We start from the raw sequence: 22,984 nt of genomic DNA, 5'->3' as shown, positions 1-22,984 counted from the left end.
TTAGTCAAATACAGTTAATTTTTTATTTATTGAATACAATTTAATATAGTCTCTTCATATAGATTTGTATTGCAACAACAGTAGTGCTGTCAATTTGTTTCTTGAAAAACAACAGGCATCACTAATGGCTTGTTCTGCCATCCAATATCATTTGCCATTTTCATAATTGAAACCTGTCTGTAAAAACTACATCGGTGATGTCTGTCTGTTCCTGATAAGACAGGCAAAAAAAAGTTCCTAGCTTTCCTAGTTTGTAAGAAGAGTTCATGAAATTAAACATTTGTGCTCTTGAAAAATTAAGTACTGTGCACTCAAGAAGAAAATGATCTAACGTCATTCAACTTACGCTCCTAACTATTGTCCCTTATGGAGCTGACTGATCTTTCATGTTATGAGAGTACATTTCTGGACAAAGGTACAGGCTCAACCAGCTGACAGTTTGAACATGTACCCTTGTGAATATAAACAAATACCCACTGCCTTGAAAATGCAGTTTAAAAAACCGTTAAAGCCTTTAAGTAAAACTACTAATTTGGACCTTTTAACCTTTGAATTTGGAAAATTTGATTTAAAGATATTTAAGTCCCTGATCCTACAGAAGCCCAAATTATATTTCTGGTGCATTTGTTCTCCAACCTGTTTGCCAATGTTTAAGATTTCTGCAGAGTTCTTGTCTGGAAAGAAAATCATCCATGCACATTTTTAGTTTTGGATTCTGTTATCATAGACAGCCACAGGTCTTAACCACCATGTTACGATGTTTTTTGAGGATGACGTTGTTGTTGTCGTCGTAGAAGAGGACGGAGATGGGGCTGAGCTTGGTGGGGGCACAACATGCCTTAGGAACCTCATCAGGCTTCAGGAGGTGGACCTACAAGTACAGAGTGAAATACAGGTTCTATTTAAAATTTCGGTAATTAACTAAAGTTCTTATCCTATACCGAGCAGTGGTGGAAGAATTACTCACATCATTTAAGTACCAATACAACAATGTAAAAATACTCCATAACAATTAAAAGTGTATCAGCAGAATACTCCTACTACTACTACTACTACTGATACTGTTGTATCTGCTCGAAGTGAAGCTACTTTTATATACTGTACAGTTAGTTTAGTCAATTCGTTCCCAACCTAGGTGTCGGCCCCTCCAAAGGGTCACAAGATAAATCTGAGGGGTCGTGAGATGATTAATGGGATGGAAAACAAACGGTTCTGTTTGGAAATGTCTTTCATCTTTATTGTTTTTGTGAAATTTAGGAGAGTTATATCACTTTGGAGCTTGAATGGTTATTTATGTTATTTAAAAATAACAAGGGAACTGCTTACATTTCATTGACAGACTTACAAAAGTAAGCTACGCAAGCAAAATATTCCTGCCCCTGAAACGGTCATGTACGACAGAGATGTTAAGTGAGGAAAAAACTCTTCGAAAATAATGTACAAAAAGCACCGTAGCCCACACACAGGAAAGCGTTTTACGTCTCGTATAAGTACTGCAGCATGCATTAGGTTTTTATCCACTTTTCCGACGGAGAAGTCTCCATCCTGGCACGAGTATTGTCAGGATGAAGCAAAAGTGTCACATGTGTGTGTCTCATCACTGTACTGACCACTTGCTGGATGAGGGCATGGTTGGTGGCATTCATGCAGGAGCCCAGAGGATAAAAACACTCTCCATCACAGTAGTAGGCTGAATATCCAGTGGGGGCCAAAACCCAGTCCTGAGCAGAAAAGCAGAGTTTATGATCAACAGCAACAGGCAGGAAAATCATCCAAAGATCTTATCTAATCTGTCATCCAATTTGACATAAAATAAGGAAAAGTCTGTTCAATGTCAATGTTACAAAAACCAATAAGACATGGGCCTGTATTTATCAAAAGACAAGAAAGATAAAAGTAAAAAATCTTTCGACTTTACTTAAATAAAAGTAATTCATTAAATGTCTAGATGGCTGCATCACAAGAACAGGTGGTCGGTCACACACTTTCATATTCAGAAAAGTGTTTGTGCAAACTATTATATCAACCTGTTTATATGCACATGTTTATACAAGGAACAATTTTTAATAAAAACTAAAGTTACATATGATTTTTCAAAATAACATCACTGAGTAAAATGTAATGATTTTTTTTTTTTTTTTTAAGAATGAAGAGTGGGGCAAGTGTAGGTGAAATTTCTCTTTAATGTTACTCTAACATTTGGTAAAAGTTGGACTAAGTTTCTTGATAACTGTCTTATTCTTAACACAATTAGTGAAGAACTTTTTTAACCCTCAGTGGGCTCTTTTGAGCATTCATTAGTTTTATAAAAACAAGCCTTAGTCTAAAATGCAATAATATTACTAGGACTCTTTATGAGACTAAGGTGGGGTTTCTAAGCTTTGGATTGAATTTCATCATTGCGTTGGTTCCCACCTGCTTTAAGATTAAGTTATTAATTGGAGGCCAGATTTCCCAAAGGCATATGTTTCCATCACATGGTAATGTCATGAATAATTTTAGCTCCCGTAAAAAAAAAAAAAACTTTGGGACACAGCATGCTTTTCATCTCTTAAAAAGCTTCAACAATGATACCGATCTCGCATGCAAGAAGTGAACGGAATCGTCGACTAGTAAAACTGGATGAAAAGAGCTAAATGGACCTGAAGCCTTACTAGTAAAAACTCTACTGTGATATAAATCAAGAATCAAAATCAATTCCAAGCTGACCTTCCATCCCAGGTCACTGAAGCTTACGTAGAGTTCGTGTTTTTTACAGGGCTGACCTCCGTTGTTGGCAGGACTCCGATCTGAACAAGGAAGGGAAAAAAAGCATTTATTAAGATGAAAGTCAGTCAATTATTCTTCTGTGCATTTATTTTCCCCCTTACTTTGAAAAAGGGATCAAAGTGAAAATGATTTGCAGGACAGCAACCTTTAACAGCAAACTTACATTTATAAACCTTTATAAACCACAATCAATACATCATCCAGATTGGGATCCACATAATTAAGAAAGATTTGTGTCATTTCATAATTTCAGTCATTTCTTGATAGATTTTAAAAGATAAACTAATGATTGCCACTGAGGAACTTGTTTAAGGACTTTGTATGTAGAGAAGTCTGTTCATGACAAATGGTTTTGCTCATCTTGAATCCTGAAAATTTCCCAGGTTACCAGATAAATTAATTTAGAATCCCAAAACCTTATAAAATAGAAAAAAATGAAAATTGGAGTGTAGTGCAGTAACATTAAAGCATCAAATTCAGAGCTGTAATGCCACAGTGTATGGGCGCCTGGAACCTAACTATGGATGCTGGGGACTGGGAGGTCGTATTTGGGTTTCTTCTTGCGGGGGTGAGGCTTGACAGCTCGGGGCGGCCGACAGGGGACCTGGCTTTCCCTGAAGAAGGTCACCATGAAAGGCTGTTTCGAGCGAGGGCCCCTGCGACCCACCAACCCAATCCAGCCTGCAGACAGGGAGCGGTCTGGAAAAGTAGTGTTTGACATAAGAAATTATATCGTTAATTAAAATAAGCCATTTTCAAACAAGCTTCCTGTATTTCACCAAGTTAGTAAATAATACCAGTTAAACAACAATTATAATGGTCCTGCGGCGTTTCGTAGCGCCAATGCTGCACCCACCCTCCTCAGTCTCCACATAGAGACGTATGCCCAGGTTGCTGCGGGGGTGGAGGAGCCAGTGGTTGGAGGCCGAGGTGACGTCGAAGGCCAGCCAGCCCTCCTGTCCTGCTGGCACCGACTGCATGTCCAGCAGCACCAGCTCTGGCTCTCTGACAGAAAAGGAAAGCTGGACATTTGACTCAACATAGCTAAAACATAAAGATAAACATAATAATTATTCACTTCACCGACCGTGATGAATAATACATTAGCTAAAGCAGTATGTATAAATCAGAATGGGGTAGTTTAAGCCTGTTATATGATTTGAAGATTTAATAGGATGTTACACTACTTCAAAATCAAAGCTTGTTTGCATCAATGCAGTTCTCTTGCACTAAACACAAACTTCAGCTAGCTGATGGGTTTGTCTTTAGTTTTGTAGATATTTGGTTGTAAACCAATTTATTCTGATGCTGGTCCTAGATGAAAAGGCAGGTAATCACCAAAGTTATCATAGTCCGCCCTGAGGGGGTCGTGAATGTGTGCACCAATTTTCATAGCAACCCATCCAATAGTTGTCAACACATTTCAATTGACACAATCGACGTCAACCTCATGGTGCCAACTAGGGGAAAAGTAAGGAGAATCGCCAAAGTCAGTGGGATTCATCCTCTGCAAACCTTAAATGTCTTTCATTTTCCATGGCAATCAAACAGTTACTGAGATATTTCAGTCTGGACCAAAGTGGTGGACCAACAGGCAAACACCAAAACGTCAAGGTACTCAAGTAGTAAGTGGCCATCTACAGCACTGTAACAAAACTCAAACCTTTCATCTGGATGAACAAAATGTTTTGCTGTCTTATCCTGTTTTGAGAGACTTATTGTGAGTTAGCTTACAACTCCTGTCAGATGAGTGGCAGATTTATGCAAGTACCAAAGTTTGTTTGTAAGTTAAAAAAAAAGGCCAGGGTGACACCATGATGAGAATGAAGTGTGTAAGAGGACAGAGTAGTGTGAGAAATTAGAAAATATTCTGTTGGTGTCTTTGTTAAAAGTCTCAAAACAGTAATTATTCGGCGACTAATTATTAAAAACATGTCAGGCAACAACTAATGACATCTAATAACTTAACAACAAAAATTAAAAATAAACAGGGAAAGAGAAAGGCTGAACCTGTGTCTGTTCTCTCGCTGGATCTCGTAGACGGAGATGTGCAGCGTTCGGTTTGCCCTCTGGCCCAGCGTCAGGGTCTTATAGATACGAAACTCTGCCGCTGTCACTGTCTCACCCTGAGGGAGGGGAGTCAGGTCGAAGCGGAACTCCTTCCAGTATGGACGGGGCTGCAGGAGGTCACGCTCCTGCTCCACTGCAATGAGAGACAGACAGAGATGTCCATGTGTTAGAATATCATTTCAAAGAGAAAAGATGCCAGCAGTGCTTTGGTCATTCACACATGGATAAACATTTCCAGTGCCTGTGGTTTTGGAGAAATGTTCAGCTAAAACAAGGAATACGAAGACGCCACCTTGGGCTCTGGGAGGTTATAATGGCCATTTTCACTATTTTCTGACCTTTTATAAACAAAACAATAAATTCATTCATTGAGAAAATAATCTGCAGATTAGTTGACTATGAAAATGATCATTAGCTGCAGCCCTCCCTTTGAACTTAGAAACAACAAAAACGAGATCAGCTGTGCGGTTTAGTTGGCCTGATGAAATGTGTCAGAGAGGCATGAGAGAGTATTAGTTTGAAGCAGATGTAAGAGGAGAAACTGTGAAAATGGAGCAAGAAAAGTGGAGCAGTGTGAAGGTGTGGAGGAGATGAGCGCACTGGGAGATGAGTCAATGACACGGACGCAACTGGAGGAGGACAGAAGGATTCAGTCCTTTACTTCCAGTCCATTACAGACCTTGTGTATGCATTTTACTGATGTAAAAGTAGGACCACCAGATAAATGTACTTCAAGTATCAAGAGGAAAAGTAGTCGTTATGCAGAAAAACTTCCCGAGTGTTAAGATTAGTAGCGATGCTCAATATGTGAGTCGAATTTCGCTGTTGTAGTTGCTCAAGGTAAAACAAAGAAATCTTAACACCTTTTTAATACTGTTGTCTTCAGATTTTATAAACCGATTCAGCTTCTATAGCTATCAGAAAAAATATATGGTAATAGTTCAACATTTTGTCAAATACTCTTAATCGCTCGCTTGCCGAGAGTTTGGTGAGAAGAGTGATACAATTCTCGTGTCTGTATGTTAAATATATAACCACAGGCAGTAGCGGGTTAGCTTAGCTTAGCATAAAGACTGGAGACGGGGGGACAACAGCTAGCCTGACTCTGTCCAAAGGTCACAAAGTCACAAACCTACCAGCGCTTCGCAAAAGGGGACTTTTCTTGTAAACAAACGAAAGTTATGTTTACATTCAGTTACTCACAAAAACACTATGTATCCTTGAGGTCTAACAAACATGATGAATACATTTTGTTCCTCGTAAAAAAAGCTTACAAAGCTGATTTTTCTTAAAACAGTTGATACCTTCATTCCGCTAAACCAAGAAAAACTCTGGAACATAAATCCCGCCTAAACCACAACTTGTCGCTTTTACACTTTGTTTTTTTTAAACAAATTTTAGCAAACGAGATATAACGTGTTAATTAGTGAGCTTTACAGGAGCAGGTAGCCTGGTGGCTTCCCTCTAGTTTCGAGTTTTTTTGTGCTAAACTAAGCTAACTGCCTGCTCGCTCCAACTTCATATTCACCATACAGATATGAGAGTGGTATCAATTTTCTCATTTAACCTTCCCCAAAAAAAAAAAAATGGAGAGTAAGTGTATTTACGAAAACACTGAACAATTTCCTTAAATAAAGTAAAGACACTTAAATTGTACTTAGAGTAGGTTCACGGTTTTTTCTAATCCGTTTTAAAATAAAAGTCAGGTTACCACACGAACACTGAAAGAGGTTTTACTTGCTGTAATCATTCCTCCTTTAAAGAGATCCCCGTCTAATTCAGTGGAAGTGATTGGGGGAAAAAATTTGCAAAAATGTGTTCAAAAGTTTATCTGAAGCTAATGAGCAGTCTGAGTTAATCAAATCAAGCGGATATCTTCCAACGTTACAGACTTTCCCTGTAAAATACACTAAAAAAAGCCTCAACTTTGGAAGATGACCACGTAAGATGAAAAATTTGGAAGGCCAAAGCTTTATATTGTACAGCTAGCAATACCTGTTCCAGTGTTCAGTGGTCTGTTTACAGACCGATTTGAAAAATTGTGAACATTTCCTCGGGAAGGGCAGTACTTACTTTACTTAGTTACTTTTCCACCACTGAAGGACAAGTATGTCTCAGCTCAGCACAGTTTTAACATAGTAGGTGCAAACTTGTTCTCATAGGAGATAGAACACGTGGCCTTATGTCCTGACACCTGATGAGTGGAAAACAAAAGTATGTCTGTGCACCAGCTCTGTCATTCATTTACCCAGAGAAGATTTATGCGCTGCGTTCGCTCTGCATCCTACATCGCTAAACTGAACAGGATAAAGGTGAAGTGCCTTGCTAGAGGACACATCAACAGCAGCTGCTGACAGAGCGGAGATCATGTCACGTTGCACTTCCCTCTCTGACAAATGCTCTCAGCTTTTGATCACAACCAACAGAAACAAAAGCAGCTCTGGCTGGAGAAACACGACTGAATCACGTCCTGCTGTGAACATCCTGTGACGGAACAATATGTGAATGAATAGGTGAGCAGGATGACACACACCCTCCTACACCGAATCCAAACATGAATCCGAAACACTGCGTGTGTGTCCCCGTGGAACCCCGCAGGGACACCAAACAGCTCTGGCCATTGGGGTTTGGCACGCACGCACGCACACACACACACACACACACACACACACACACACACAAACACACAAACACACAAACACACACACACACACAATGACTACATGGTAAATAGAGATACTAAGGACAGGACACCCCTGATGGGTTGGTTGTGCTCATATCAGCGCGCATATATACACACACACAGACACACACACACACACACACATTGCAGTAATTAGAGACACTTAGTGCCCTGAACCACAGCAGCTGCTCAGCACACACACCACTAATTGCAGCCCTGCCTGGTATTTTTAGAGTCACTCCCTCCACAGCAGTATTTTCATCTCGCTTCGGACCGTTTGCTTTTTTTTTTTTTTTTTTTTTTTAGTGTGTGTCAGTGGGGCCTTTAATTCTAACCAGCTGTGTCTTCCCATTACATATGCGTAGGAACACACACCCATTCCTGTTTGATTTAAACTTACATGAACTACACACACTGATTATATTAGAGTCATAGGAGCAGAAACTGAGTACGCAGTATCTGCAGTGGATCGGCTGACATTTTCAAGTGCATCACAGGAGTAAGAAAAGTACAATATGACTTTGATTCTCTATAATGATTAGGTCTCTAGGTCTGTGTGAAGTCCCAAGCTACACTTTTATCTGAAATGCATTATGAAATGGATCTGAAGGGTTTCACCATGAAATAACAGCTTCAGCGTTTGAAAGGAAACACCGGTGTGCTCTGTGGGTCACTTATTAAAGGCCTGAGTCACCTTTGAGTCACCGTTGTTTACAAAACCGTGGCGGTTTGGAGGATGAAATGCCGTGTTTTTGCAGTGTTGACTGATAAATTTCAGGCCTGCAATTTCTTCTCCAAAACAGAGAAGAATATCGAAAATGGAAACCTCTCATTTGATGCAAGTTCATTAAAGACCCTGAGCAGAGAGCGAGGGGATGACGTTTCCCACAGTAAACTGGGCTCAGATCACCGTCCCATTCCACAAGAAGCTGGAGGAAGGAAGCCATTGAGACGAGGATGTTTAATTTTTATGCTCTGACAGATAAGCATCAGTCAGGCTGCTGTGTGGTTTTGATAAAAAGCACAAACACTCACAAAGGGTCTGGGTGGCAATGTGTAACACTATTTCTTCTCTATTTAGGGATGCAATGAATGATATTTTCAATGTCAGTTATTTTGTTTTGATTAATCAATCAGTCATGTTGCCGTCAAAACTTCCTGGAGGCTTCAAAATGGCTTTTTTTTGCCTAACAAACCGGCCAAAACCCAAAGATATGAACTTTATTTTCATATACGACAACTGAGTGGGAACTTTTCAGATATTACAAGCAGGGACTAGCTCATTTTTGGCATTTTGTTGCTTAAAAAATTTTTAAATAATTATTAGATTATCAAAATTGTTGCCCACTATTTTCAGTGGACTAATCAATGAATCGACTAATTGTTTCAGCTCCCTATATATTACTGATTCCGTGCATGGAAGTAAAACCAGTCAGTATAACCAGTCATGTCCAGTCACTAAAAATCGCTGAATCTGGACAGTTTAACCAAATGTAGAGAATCCTTTGCTCCCTAGCGATAAGCACTATCATGAGATGTGTTGTTACCTTTTAGTCATGTTTCTGAGAAAGCTTGCATCTTTTCATTTGACTGGTGAACAGGCAGAAACCTCACTGAGTAAAACCTCCTAGAGAGGCGGAGAAGTTCACCAATCAAATTTTGTACCTCATACTTTCATCATCAAACACTGTCCTTTACCAAACGTCAAACCAGAGTCCATTCAGTGCTTGAGCGATTGTACTCAGTCCAGTTTGGCTGTAGCAGCAGTGGACCTCGGCTGGCGGACTTAGGAATGCTGGGTTGAAATGGAAACCTACCAATATAGTTCAGCTGTACTGACGTTGGTTTTAATTCTCTCTGTGGGGGTAAATGTTTGTGGAAATTTGCACGGCAAAGAAACTAAAATGGTAGCGGCGACATGTCGCTGTCAGTGTCATCAAGTTCACACGCAGTTTAATTTTATCTCCTCGAAGTTTACATTTTGTTGCCAAACCACAAAGTCAAAAACTGCAGTGATTCAAAACCTTATGATAAAAATGTTCTCTACTCAAAGTTAAAGGAATAGTTTGACATTTTTGCTTACTTGGCAAGAGTCGGACTGTTACCACTCTCATGTTTGTCCGTTAAGTATGAAGCTACAGCCTACAACTGTTAGCTTAGCACAAAGACTTGAAACAGAGGGAAACAGCTAGCCTGGCTCTATCCAAAGGTAATAAAATTATCCTACCAGCACCTCTAAAGCTCACTATTTAATACATTATAGCTAATTTGTTTATTTAGGTACAACACAATGGAAATGTAAAAACAACAAATTTACGACTATTTCTCCAATCATTCAATGCACCCGGCCAAGAAATAGTCAGGTCCGTAACGGAGCTGTAAAACTACGACGTGTCACTTTTAAAGTCCAGATGAAAGCAGGGATCCTCGCTACTTTTTCCATGGGGGGGAGCCACACTGGCAGGACACAGTCAATAGGAGAGTCACTTTTACCGTTAATAAACACCGAGAACCACTCAACCACTCCATTTTGGGTGCTTGAATCCAGAGCCTTTTTCGGTAGCATATTAAACACAAATGGTTGAATCCATGAAGCACAAAAAAAAAAAAAAGAAAAATCTGCCCACTTTCCCTGAAGTTTCGTACACTCATACCTTCCTTTTCTCACGCTGACCCACTGGTGCCATCCCAGTTTTGACTTCGCGCTGACTCTTCATTTTTTTTCATCACTGTCACGCTGCCTTGTTTCTCTTCTTCTTGTTTTGCAATCTTTGATTAGAAATCGATCTATTTTAACTGTTTGTGCACTACATCTGAACTAATGACGCTGCTACACGGTTGAACAATTTTGCCATACTGGAGACAGTTTCCTCTCCTTTAATTCAGCAGCAATATTTAAAAATTTAGTCAAAGCCCAAACAAACAGCACTTTCGCCATTTTGGTGCTCCAGAAGACACAGTGACACTGCACTGAGTTTGAGTAGGTCTGTCTCATGTATGAATGGTGAAGCTGTTTTGAGCATTTTAGGAATTATGTGTATTGGCTGTAGTATCTTATAAATATTCGCTGCCATTAGAGCAGCCGACACTAGCTTAAACAAATGATGAGATTTAGAAGTGCTGGTAGGTGGATGTTGTTACCTTTGGACAAAGCCGGGCTTGCTGCTTGCCCCCGTTTCCAGGCTTTATGCTAGGCTAAGCTAAGCCTCTGTTGGCTCCAGCTTCATATTTAACGTACAGAAATGAGAGTGGTATCAACCCAACTCTCGACAAGAATGCAATCAAATGCATTCCCAAGTCGTCAAACTGTGCCTTTAAGATGGCAGCTTTACCACGAGATACCTGACAGTCTCCAGTACTGATTTTCCAGTGATGTATTATGAGTTTCTGTAGGTGGCGGTCTTTCTTTGTCTGTTCAGTCATGAAGGCTTTCGCTGCTAGTGGCTACCCAGTTTTTTCTCATCCAAACTCACTGGAAATCCTGCATCGCTTCCTTTGCGCCTCAGGATTCTTATGGTGGATCGCCTGCCCATAACCAGGTGTAACTGTCTCCATGAACTTGCTAGTCAAAAACCAGAGTAGGGATTTCTGGCACAACTTCACCTACTTCCAAGGTGCATGGGGAGGGAAAAAGTTGGAAGAACATGCTACTCACCCAGATTGACGAAGCTCATCACGGTGTCGGCCTCGCTGACCACCGTCCCCAGCGGCGGTGTGTGCGTGCTGAGGGTCGGCAGGGCTGCGTGGTTGACCTGAGTCAACCTCTCTGCCCGTCCAAACTTCCCCATACCAGGTCCGTTTATGATAATTTCATTCCCTTCATCTTCCCCATCAGCTGACATGGCGTGGTAGAGGTCCAGCATGAAGAGCGGGGCAGAGGAGGGCGGTCGTAGTGGCGGGTGCGGTCTGGGTCGTCCCGGCAGACCCAAGATGGACAGGATCTCCTTCTGCATCTCCTTCTTCTCACGGCCACTTAGCCGTCTGAAGCTGGAGTGGACCACGGCCTCGGCCTGCTGGCTCCACAGGGAGAAAAAGAGCAGGAGGAGCAGGGGAAGGAGCAGCAGGGTCCTGGGGTGAAGGAGAGGCCGGTGGGGTCTGGAGGTGGATCTGGTCTGTTGCTGGCAGAGGAGGCTGCTGCTGCTGCTGCTGCTGCTGCTCGAGCCCTGCTGTTTCATCTTGGTGCAAAGGTAAGGGAAGCTGCGGAAGACGTCTGAGGCCATGGCTGTGGTGAGCCCTCGTTTCTTCCTCTGTCTTGGCAAACAAAAGTTTTTACTCACAAATGATCTGTTGCACAAGTTGCAAGACTTTGTTCAGGTTATACTTCCTCCAGTGTGTCCAGGCTGGCAGCCACAGTGTCCCCTACTCGGTCCACTTTGTCCCCAGACTGCTTCGTTCACCACAGACGATGCAAGAACAGCGTTGATTTACGCCTGATGTGTTAGGAAGAAGCCTCCGGACGGAACGTGTTTACCGCCTTAAACTGCCTCTGTTTATCTCTTCCTCCCCCCTTTGCTTTTCCGTCTCCCTCTTTCCTTCTCTAATCTTGAAGAAAAAAAAAAACACTCCTCAGACTCTGATCTCCCTCACCTCTCAGTTGTGCAGCAGAAGAAACAGAGATAATGAGAGTGAGGGCATAATTATACACTTCTTTTTTTTTTTTTACTGTGTTTTGAATAGAGACACACAATCCTCCTATGGAAGATTGGTCTACGCTTTGAAGTTGTAAGCGTGAAGGGCGGGAAGCAATTTCAGTGATGAGCAGGTGCTGCAGAGACCGGAGTGAAATTTGAGAGCTGTGTCATTAGGTTTTCTCCGAGTTTTCCTCGACCTCACAAGGAAATAAAGAGCTTCACACCTGCAGTTAGTCAACGTTCACCCAGATACCTCACGAGAATCTGTGAGGCAATCACTGCTGGAAGCTCTTATCCAGTCATCTTTGAGTACTTATTCATCCGTTCAAGACCACTCCCCACCCACACGTCCCTGGGGTTTCAGATGTCTTTCTTAATCCAATTTATAAAAATGGTAACTCCAGGAAATTGTTTCCTGGTTGCAGTCCTTGAGAGAGGCGAGAGGTTTCTTCCCGTCTTAAAAATCTGTGGCAGCTCATGCACACACACACACCCAGTTTGACGAGCTTGAGCGTCTAAAAGAAGAACTGTGCTGCAGTGAGTGTGTGTCTCGTGTATGAAGCTTGCAGTGTGCAACAGTTGTTCATAACCAGGAGGGAGTTTCTCTCCCAGCCTCCGCCTCTCCTCTGCTTTCAAGTCTTTAAACGTCTCTCTCCTGCTTACATCTCATCATCACCCCTCCCAGTGGTCTCTCTGGGAGACCTCATCTCTCTCTCTCTCTCCTTCTGACCTCCACCCATCTATCTTTTCATCTTCTCATGACTGCTTCCTTTCAGAGCTACTCGACGCTGAGTCTCAGGCGGCCCGGTGGGAAAGATGTCAAGTGGCCTAATGCCCTGTTAAATGGTGAAACTCCACTCCACTCACAACTAGTGTGAAGGTTTCCCAGTTTAAAGTGGATTTAGTTTCTTTGCTCATGTTACTTTGTACGGAGCCCCCAAAGCAACAAAGGCTGGTAAAAAGTTATCAGACAAGTCAAAAATATTACTGAATCGATCGATAATAATAATATTTAAATAACTAAAAAGAGTGGAACGATAAGAAAGACAAGACATAGGTTTTACACTAAATACTTGGTCTCTAGTGACCAGAAACAAGTTCCACCTCGTTTTTCTCTAGAATTGATCAAATGTCAATATTAAGTGGATTTTGATGACATGCACTTAAAAGTTAAGATCAAATTTTGTTGTGAACTGTAACTTTGTAAAAAAAAAAAAAAAAAAAAAAAAACTAGGACAAAATAAACCGCTTTCTGCCTTTTTTCAACAACTGAATGGAGGTTAAAGGAAAAGTTGAGTCCATTTGTTTTTACAATCCATTTCCAGGACTAAACTAATATGATTTATTGATGTACTGGTTTTTCTGACTTTATCATAACGTTTTTCTGCTTTTTATCAGTCCTCACCTGTGGGCACATTTGTCACTTTGGATGAACAGGTATTTTGGGGTTTTTTTTCCCCCCCTCACTTTTTTTTTTTAAATTCCTTTGCTAATGCCAAAGCTCTAAAATCTCTTAACATCACTGTCGTAGCCGTGGTTTGGAGCCAAAAAAATCGGAAAACGTCAGATTTCAACTCCAAACTAACTCTGCCTCGAGTTAGCTTTCGGAACAAAACTCTGAACGCTTCTACTCTGAAGTGGCAGGTTTTGCCTTACACTGTGTAACACCATTTCCCGTTGAGCCATTCATTAGTTTACCGAGCTTGCCCTGCAGCAGGCCTAATGCAAACACACTCAGTACGTGTGTGTCTAAACCAAAAGGATCTGGGGGGAAGAAATGACTCAAATATAGTAGTGAGGTTCAGCCCTGTGCCAGCTCGTGTTTGTGTACTCTTTTCTTCAAAGCAGCCTGGCACTTGTGGTCACTTTGAAAGGCATGAATAACACTGACCAAACCAAACTGACCAAACGGTTCATTCTGTCCTGGCCGAAAGGGCGAGTCCCGAATGCCAGGAGTTAACGCTCTGCCCATTTTGTTTTTCTTTTCTCTGAACATCTGCAACTTTTAGGAGGTTTTGTCTGGAGAGATAATGCTGAGAGGAGTGAGAGAGGATGAAGAGGAGGTGGTGAAAGAACAGAGAGGGAGTGAGTTGAGGAGGAGGTGACCGAAAGGAAAAATGGAATGACGGGGAACCGAGTGCCCCTGAAACCATATAAACCCAACAAAAATGAAAAATGACATTCCTGGGAGACAGAAGTGGTGGAACAGAGCGAGGACTGTCATCAGAGAGAGAAGTCTGGGATGACAGATGGACTGCAGGGAGGACGGGCGTAAATGGATTGAGAGTGGACAGAAAATGACAGGAGTGAGCATGTGTGTGTGTGTGTACACACAGCTGCAGAGAGTGGACTCAGACCTCATCATCTCCGGTGGAACCACCAAATAAACAGGACAGAGTTATTTTCAAATCCTCCGTCTCGGTCTCACACAGACATAAACTGCAAATTAAAATGACAAATACTCCGAGAGAAAGACAGCGAGGGGGAGAAAGATTGATTTGAAATTTCACATTTCAGCCACCACCAACCCCACCTCCTGTGTGTACCTCCTTACGATCCACAGAAGTGAAGATCCAGTCGGGTGTGTCCTTATCTCTAACAGGATAATTACCCAGAAATGTCCGGTCGCTGCCCTCGAGTCTTTCGTCTGTTGTGTGTATGAGGGCACGCACACGCAAACACAAGAGAATGGAGACAAAATTACATCCAGCTCATTCCAATCTATACGATAATTATAAACACATGCACATGTGCAAGAGCCCAACTTTAAAAAGGCCATATGTGAAAATGTTTACAATGGATACAAAATGAATTAAAATCAAAAAAATGGAAGAAGAAAAACCCAAGAGAAAATGAACAGTCATACAGGCAGTGATGAGTGCACACAAAGGTGCACGACTACCAGCACCATCACAAAAAGCATAACCTGCTGAAAACAGTTATCAGTCCGAGACATAAAACATGTAATTCTGTTGAAACAAACAATCTGAACAATGCGACATAACCACAATCAATAAAGCTGCAAAAACTTCACGTACACAATTTCAAAAAAGTTCCACGTACTGTGCAGTACGTGCACAATCAGACAATGTGCAGGGCGGTGGGTGCACGAAAAAGTAAATAAATAAATACAGCACGTAATTGTAGAGGTAAACATTGCACAGTACGTATCCATAAGCCCACTTTCTCTCATGCCTTATGTACAGTTATTGCTGTACAGCTATGAACTCATTTAATCAATTAACTGTTTAATCCATAAAACATTTGGGTCCAAAGTCCAGTCCAAAACCCAAATATATTCACTTCTCTATCAAAGAGGAATAAAACCAACCTTTGTTAACATACAACAAGTTGTAACCAGTGAATTGAGGCACGTTTGCTTAAAAAAATGGATTTTCTGTCAATTGACAGATCGATTAATTGACTTATCATTTCAGCTCTAATACTTCTCACGTTTACAAACAGCACACACAATTTCACACACAAACGCAGCAGTTTTCAGTTCTTGTGTGCACAAATCCATAAATAAGCCGAAACATAAATCAAAGACAAGAGACAGTTTTACTGCAAGCATATTTTTAATACAAAAACAGAACAAAAAAAAATGTTTATAATTTTAGTTTTTTAACTTTTACACAATTGACTTCTAGTAACACCCGTCCCTCCCTCCATGTTCATATTCATCACACAGAGTAGCACAGCATCAAAAGGTGGTGGACTCGTCTCCTTTGCCCTGAACCCCCCCCCCTCCCTCAGAGAGACAATAAATAAATAAAAATCACCTTAAGATGTCTTCTTTCTTACTGTAATTTCATTAGTTTTCATAAACTTCATCTCTTACACCGAGATAAACACAGAGACAACTCGGCCCCATCAGTGACGGGACATTTGAAAAAAAGCCTAGAAGAAGAGAACCTGGGGAGGGACATGAGGGAGGAAACCCGCTCTCATTGGTCCACTCTAACCAGGACTCCTGTCATTCATATTTGTAGTTCTCACTACACATGAAGGGCAAACCCCTTTGGTCATGGTCTGGGAATTATAGTCATTAGCAAAAAAGAAAAATAAACAAACAAGGCTGCCACTAGAATCAGCGACCTAGTGAATCAATGTCATGTTACAATGAAGTAGAAACACACTTTACACACAAATAATGTCAAAGAGCAGAGTGGACATTTCCTTGGTACAAAAATCACAATTTCTTTAACCATAATACTAAATCACTCTCTGCGAATGGTGATATGACATGAAACTGAAAAATAAATAGATTCTTCTTTCAAGCTAGATAACAAAAGTACAACTGGATTATAAATTAACCAGAAAACAAAAAATGACATTCGCAAATTAAAATTTTGCATACAGTGACTCAAGTAAATGACCTCTATTATTTCCTTTAACAAAGACACACGATACACACCACCTTGTGCGTGTGTCTGTGCGTGCGTGTGTGCGTGTGTGTGTGTGTGTGTGCGCTGCTGGGTTGCTAAGGGCAACGCAGTGTAGACATTAAGGTGGAACTGCAGAGGAAGAGACGATTAGTGCATGCTGGTTGTTGACATCCGCGAACACGGGCATTAACGTCAGGTTAGGTTACACATGTCGTATATTGTCAGTAATGTGCTGTTAGTCGAGTGTGTCACCGTACAAACAGTCCTTTCTTTTGCCAGTTTCTTATTTTTGTTTGTCAGAGTGTTACGCCAGCATGTGACAGAACCACACCGCCCTTTGCTGAAATGCACACACGAGGCTGATCTTTACGTTCCAGCGGTCGGGAGGAGTCTGCTCTGCGGTGTTTGAGTGTGAGTGTTTGCCCTCAGCTGCTGCAGCAGCTGCACCACCACCACCGCCACCGATCCTCTGAGTCTGAGGTTAGCCGGTGTGTGTGTGCATGTGTGTGTGTGTGTGTGTGTGTGGGTGTCGGACAGCGTTTCCCACCTCCTGAGCTCTCCACATGTTGTGTCCGCCTCTGCAGATCTGCTGAGGTGACTCTTTTTCTCGCCAACCAGTCCAGAGGAAGCGACATGGCAGTCGTTGCATATTTTCTTTTTAACTCACCGTTGAGGCATCTGGCCCACAAGCCAAAATAAATACCCACAATTCTTTTCTTTTTTCCTGAATGTCATTTGAGCTTTTTTTTTGTTTTTGTAGCCCTGTTGGTGGTGGTGGTGGTGGTGTGTCCCAGTGCCTACTCCACCTCTGAGTAAAAGTGTGTATTTGTGTGTCAGTGTGGTATAAAGCAGTTTAAAGACTCTGTGTCGCTCTGTCTGATCGGGACAGAAGCGCGCAACACAAAGTAAGGCAGCATCACGTCAAGTCAGGTGGTGTTTGGTTCCACGCGGGTGGGGAACTACTGAAAGAAGAAGCAGGAGACTGGAAGGCAAACTGGGGGTCGCTTTTTAAAGGGGAAAAGTCGGTTTTGCCCCCACAGACTCTGGCCTGGGGCTGCCAGACCAGAACCTTTCTCCTCTTGTGCATGTTTTCAGCCGTTTTTTAAGAACGGGGAAAGAGTGAGAAGGAGTTTCACTCATCTTATCCATCTCCTTCTTTCCCCTGTTAAATATCTGTCATAGTGCACAAATTCAATACAAGCCCTACAGATGGACGTTCAGATTGAAGAGCTGGTACACCCAAGATGGCCGATGATAGCAGTCCACCCTCTGTGAAAGGGAGGTGTAACTGTTCTGCTCCAGTTCCTCTGTGGCTGGTGTTACTTCTTTGCGGACCCTGGGGTCTTTGGGCTAGGAGCCTTCTTGGAGATGGTGGGGATCTTGGAGGGCTTGGCCCCGCTGCCGGGTCGCCTGGGGGTGTCTGAGGTGTCAGAGCAGACAGAGCGAGCATCCTGGAGCTCTGACGCGTCCGAGGCGTCGCTGCCGCGGCGACTGCTGGCTCTGCTGCCCGCCCGGCTGCCGGCTCGGCTGGTTGGACCGCTGGCTCCTCGCTTTGGATCTGACAGGAACGCGAAAAGGGAAAAGAGATTAAAGGGGCAAAAATGGGCAAAATACCTCTCGGTTTTGTCAAGAGCAGAGCATTTGTTATTGTTTCATTAATCACATTCAGGTTTACAGAGACTGTAACGTCACTGTAACGAGGTCGCGTTGGTCGATCGAGCCACCCTTTTGGTCAGGACCCAAATATCTCAATCACTATGGTCGTGGTCCCCAGATGATGAATCGTACTGATTTTGAAAAACCCCAAGCTTTTAATCTAGCGCCACCAGCAGGTCAGAGTTTTCACATATACCAGTGAAATATCTAAACATCATCTCCTTGATGAATTGGCACAAAGTTACATAGTTTTGAAATCTTCTAGCACCACGAGGTTCAAATTTATGATTTTAAGTGAAATGCCATTTCACATTTCAAAGCACATTTGAATTCCCACTGACGTGAGCGAACTTGAAAGCGGTCTACGGTACAAATTTGACCCTGGTCTCACCAGTTCGTCCGGGTTTGCTGGTGTGTGTCGTTCCTCCGTTCTCGCCGGTCAGCGACCCTCGGCTTGAGTGGAAGGTTGGCCTCTTCAGTTTGGAGCCCGATGCTGCCCCCTGCAGGAGTGCATGGGAAACATCAGCTGAGGATACCTCCACTGTGGAGCTGAGCTAATGTGCATCACATTACACACACACTAGCATGTTAACACTACATGAACACTGTTACTCCTGAAGAAATAAACAGCACTTGACAATGACAACGACAAAAAACAGGCCTACCAAAAAATATTAAACACAAAAATGAAAACTATACACACAGAGACATTTTAACACAAATACAAATTCAGAGTATTACTATGTATTTGAGAAAAGGTCATATTAGATTAATTTACATTATAACAAAAACAAAGAGGAGTAGAGCATTGAGCTGCGGCAGCAACTAATGATTATTTTCATTATTGATTAATCAGTTATTCTATAGTGTCCGGGGCACCATCTTCAAAATTGCTTGCTTCATCTTATTAACAGGCTATAACCCACACATATTAGGTTTATTATCAAATTAGACAAAAAGCAGCAAATCCCACAATTTAAGAAAAACATAACAGAAACAGATATTTTTGGCTTTGTCTGCTAGAAAAATCAATCAGGTAATTGATTAATCAAATGATTGTTTTGGCTCTAAATTAATCAGTTGATAAGACTGGGCTGCAAAACCGAAAAAATTCAAATGTGAAAAGTCAGTTTGAACTCCATGCGATTTGAGCTTAAACTGCTTTTCAGATTTGCCCACATTAACTTTCTTTCCAGTCAAAGTTGTCCTATATATTTATCAATAATTTAATTACCATGCTGTTTCTAAAGTTTTCCTTTCTGATTTAAAAGGTTGCATCTTTCAGGTTTTAGCTTGACCACATGATGTTTATTTTCAAGTTAAAGGTCGGAAAATGTTCACAACCTTCAGGGGATGATGTAATCTTTCAAACTAAAATTCAAACATGAAAACCACTGAAACCGGAGATTCAGGGTTTTCACGACAGCAGCAAAAGTAAAACTTTATACGTGGTGGTGTGTCAGCACCCGGGGGTGTGCGTTAGTGCATTAGCGCGTTCACTGGGGTGGGACAGGGAGGCAGGTAGGTAGGTGGGTGGGTGGGTGGGTGGGTGGTCGGGGTGAGTGTGTTACCTCATGCCCAGGACTGGGGTGGCTGTGACCGAGATCTGGGCAGCAGTGGCACTTGGTTGGCGTTGGAGTTTTACTGTGTGCCAGCCAGGGCTTGGCATAGTCACGTGAGTGAGTATGGGAGGACTGAAGGGAGGAAGGTAAGGGAGCAGAGACGGAAGAAAGGAAGGGAGGAGGAGGAGAGGGAGAGCAAAGCAGCATAGGAGAGAAGCAAACGAAGGGAGGAGGGGGGAGGGAGGTATGGAGGGGAGGGAAGGAGCGGTTTGATAGCGAGGGAGTGCAGCGCAGTGTGTTTTTGTGTGAGCGGATTTTTTTTTTTTTTTTTTTAAACAGAGAACCCGACAATGCAGGAAGGACATTTTTGAAGCCAGGTTAGCGGGGTTGAATGACAGGAACAAGGGGAAAAGGTGAAAGGAAAAAAAACAAAGAAAAAAGAACAAAAAATAAAATTTCACAGTTAAGGATGTGGTGATTTTTGACAACAACAGGAGGATGAAAACAACTGAACAATGAGTAACATAAACTCATAAAAACACACATCCAGTCCCTCTCTCTTACACTCACACTCACACACACACACACACACACACACACACACACACACACACACACACACACAGAAAGTAATGCTTTTACACAGTAATCAGGTGATGACAACACTGATGACCACATGTAGTCTGGTTGACTGATAACAATGCTATGGCTATGAGTGTTTGTCCTGACAATGACGATGTTTCTATTTAACATTACTACCTCAAACACAGGACAGGAGATGAGTGTGACAGAGTGTGTGCGCCAAAGATAGGGGTTTGTGTCGATGTGTATGTGTGTACTCTTATGCTACGGTACTTTTAAAACTTCACAGATGTACTGCCTCCTCTTTCTGTTTAGTTAAAGATATGTTTGCTATAGCTGTCGGCACCTTTCCCTACTGAGGGGTTTTGAAATAAATGATAACTTTTACCCACAGAGTTTTATTTCCAGACCAAGCCACACTGCAAGTTTTAAGTGTCCGATGTGTCACTAATTCTTCAATCGAGTTTCACTGTGACGAGACAAAATGACGACTTTAATAAATTTATGAAAACTTGTTCAAGTGATCTTTATTCTTTTCACCCACACAATCTGTTTTGTCTAAATATTAAATCCTGCTTCATCAAGTCCCCTCTGTTTTTTTATCGTTTCCTTTGGTTGTGTTGAATTTGTCTGTAACTGTGGTGACTTCTCTTTCATCTCAATGTGGAAACAAGGTACCTGCAAGTTTTAGAAATCCAAAACTTACTTTTAAATGTCTTTTAAATTACATGTGGTATGAATTTTAAGATCAATTTCACACTGAATCCCTTTTCTGTTTTAGTACGGTATATAGTGAAGTCTGGTTGTGCTTTATAAAAATTGCTATGATTCATAAAATATTACTATACCTGTTCTACCTTGAATGTAGTGTAATGATTAGAGATGAGGCGCATAGAAATTTGTCAGTGCATGATGAAAAAAAAAAGAGACCTTAAATAACTAGATTTAAGACATCTGATTCCCTTTTAGTTAAATAAAAGAAAATTAAAGGTTAGACTCTTAAAATGCTGCTCTTACCCTGGATGATGCAGAGGCTGTCGGTGTGGCAGGGGCAGAAGGAGCGGAGGGGAGGGAGGCGCCACTGTGGGAGGCCGAGGAAGAGGAGCGGGTGGGGGAGGCGTTTCGGGAGCCCGGTTTGGAGCGCCGGCCCCGGGAGCGGAAGGCGGCCAGACCCTGAGACGCTCCTTCGGGAAGAATGAACTTCTCCCTCAGCTCCAGGTTGGTACGGCCACGAGCTGAAGACAGAAACAGGGAAACAGAGGAGACAAATAAGCCGGTTTGTTTGTGTCGGCTCACAGTTTTCCTCCAGCAGGGGGGCGGCAGAGGCAGCGAGCAGCGTGAGGGAGAGAGTCAGTGCTTCCTTGGCTGCAGGCACCAGAGTCCGTGCATGTTTCATTTGAGAGTGCACGTGAGCAGGGTGGATGTTTGGAGGGGTGAGGTTTAGGGGTTTAGGGGTTTCGGGGTTCAGGGGTTCAGGGGTTCAGGGAGTCGTTAGGGTGTACTTTGGTTGAGTCGTTTTTAAGGGGAGAGGTGAGTGGGTGTGTTTGGTTTGAGTGCAAAAGTGGAAATATACTTATTAATCTGATACGCAACGAAAGTCAGCAAGTCGTCCACGTTCGTGGACACGTTTTAGAGACACACTGTCATCGCTGCAGACACATCTATCAACCACCCCGTTCATGGCCAGAGAAAACATTTTCTGCACTGGAGAGATTATTTTCTCAACGAGACAGTTAAAAATGCTGATTACATCATTAAAGGAATAGTCCAACATTTCGGGAAATACATTTATTGGCTTTCCCACTGAGAGGTCAAGGAGAAGATTGATACCACTCATGCCTGTGTGTTAAACATGAAGCTGGAGCCAGAGGACATTTAGCTTAGCTTAGCATAAGGACTGGAATCGGGGGGAAAGAGCTAGCCTGGCTCTTTCCGAAGGCAACAAAGGTAATAAAATCTGACTACCAGGAGCTCACTAAAAGGAAGTCAACCGCGGCCTGCAAAGAAACAGTTCAGCAAATAACCCCTTGTAAAACCACAAACACACATTTGAGGTGCTGGTAAGCAGATCTTTTTTTAATGTTAGGACAGAGCCAGGCTAGCTGTTTCCAACTGTTTCTAGTCTTTATGCTAAGCTAATCAGCTACTGGCTGTAGCTTCGTATTTACTGTGCAGATGTGAGACTGTTACTAATCTTGTCATCTATTTTTCGGCGTATGAGTGTATTTCACAAAATTTCAAACTTTTCCCTTAAGCAATGGCAAGTGTCTCCAGTTTTGTGAAAAATGTCATTTCACTGAGTGACGCACACACTTTCATTGCGTATTTTCTTTAAAAACATCTGAGGTCGGTGGGAGGAAAAGCACGGCCTCTCTTCTCTCGTTTTTCAACAAGCTCTCCCATTTGACTTCATTTTCTCTTCTCGCTGCGAAGGAGCATCTCAGCTCTGCAGTGTATACACAGTATGTGTATAAATAGATGTGGGGGTCATGCCTGGTTTATGCTTATCGGGAGAGAGCCCAGAGATTCAGGGTTTCTCCCTTCTTCAAAAGACACTCAGCAGCATTCTCAGACAGAAAGTAGTGCAGCAGCCCCAGCAGACAACAACAAGCCTGGAGAAGCAAGCCACAAAGAGAGAGAAGA

The 22,984-nt window shown here is 42.3% G+C and overlaps 2 protein-coding genes across 9 annotated transcripts in view; both read right to left on the bottom strand.

The window, feature by feature from the left end:
- Positions 1-38: 38 nt before the first annotated feature.
- On the bottom strand, positions 39-11,958 carry bmp8a (bone morphogenetic protein 8a). The gene is made up of 7 exons (XM_040121389.1): positions 11,178-11,958; positions 4,780-4,972; positions 3,626-3,774; positions 3,289-3,468; positions 2,710-2,789; positions 1,611-1,721; positions 39-871 (listed from the first exon to the last, which is right to left on the bottom strand). Exons 1-7 carry the CDS (start codon positions 11,740-11,742, stop codon positions 722-724), a joined length of 1,428 nt encoding a protein of 475 aa, XP_039977323.1. The 5' UTR covers positions 11,743-11,958; the 3' UTR covers positions 39-721.
- Positions 11,959-15,712: 3,754 nt separating this feature from the next.
- macf1a (microtubule actin crosslinking factor 1a) overlaps positions 15,713-22,984 on the bottom strand; it is a 241,766-nt gene continuing 234,494 nt past the window's right edge. For all 8 annotated transcript variants that reach the window (XM_040121367.1, XM_040121374.1, XM_040121370.1 and 5 more), the window contains 4 exons: positions 21,359-21,576; positions 19,769-19,891; positions 18,589-18,697; positions 15,713-18,099 (listed from right to left, as the gene is read on the bottom strand). In XM_040121367.1, coding sequence (XP_039977301.1) covers positions 17,861-18,099; positions 18,589-18,697; positions 19,769-19,891; positions 21,359-21,576 — 689 coding nt within the window. In that variant the 3' untranslated portion in view covers positions 15,713-17,860. The remainder of the gene's footprint in view (positions 18,100-18,588; positions 18,698-19,768; positions 19,892-21,358; positions 21,577-22,984) is intronic.

Source organism: Xiphias gladius, chromosome 24 (assembly GCF_016859285.1).
Source record: "Xiphias gladius isolate SHS-SW01 ecotype Sanya breed wild chromosome 24, ASM1685928v1, whole genome shotgun sequence".
Taxonomy (NCBI): Eukaryota; Metazoa; Chordata; class Actinopteri; order Istiophoriformes; family Xiphiidae; genus Xiphias; species Xiphias gladius.
This window is presented reverse-complemented; position numbering and strand designations above follow the sequence as displayed.

Bases quoted from the DNA above. Each gene is read 5' to 3' on its own strand.
- bmp8a (XM_040121389.1), bottom strand. From the start codon at position 11,742: ATGGCCTCAGACGTCTTCCGCAGCTTCCCTTACCTTTGCACCAAGATG. The intron at 3,775-4,779 runs GTTCAGCCTTTC...CTTTTCTGTCAG, and splicing joins CAGCGAGAGAACAGACACAG to AGAGCCAGAGCTGGTGCTGC. The intron at 872-1,610 runs GTCAGTACAGTG...CTGTACTTGTAG, and splicing joins ATGCCCTCATCCAGCAAGTG to GTCCACCTCCTGAAGCCTGA.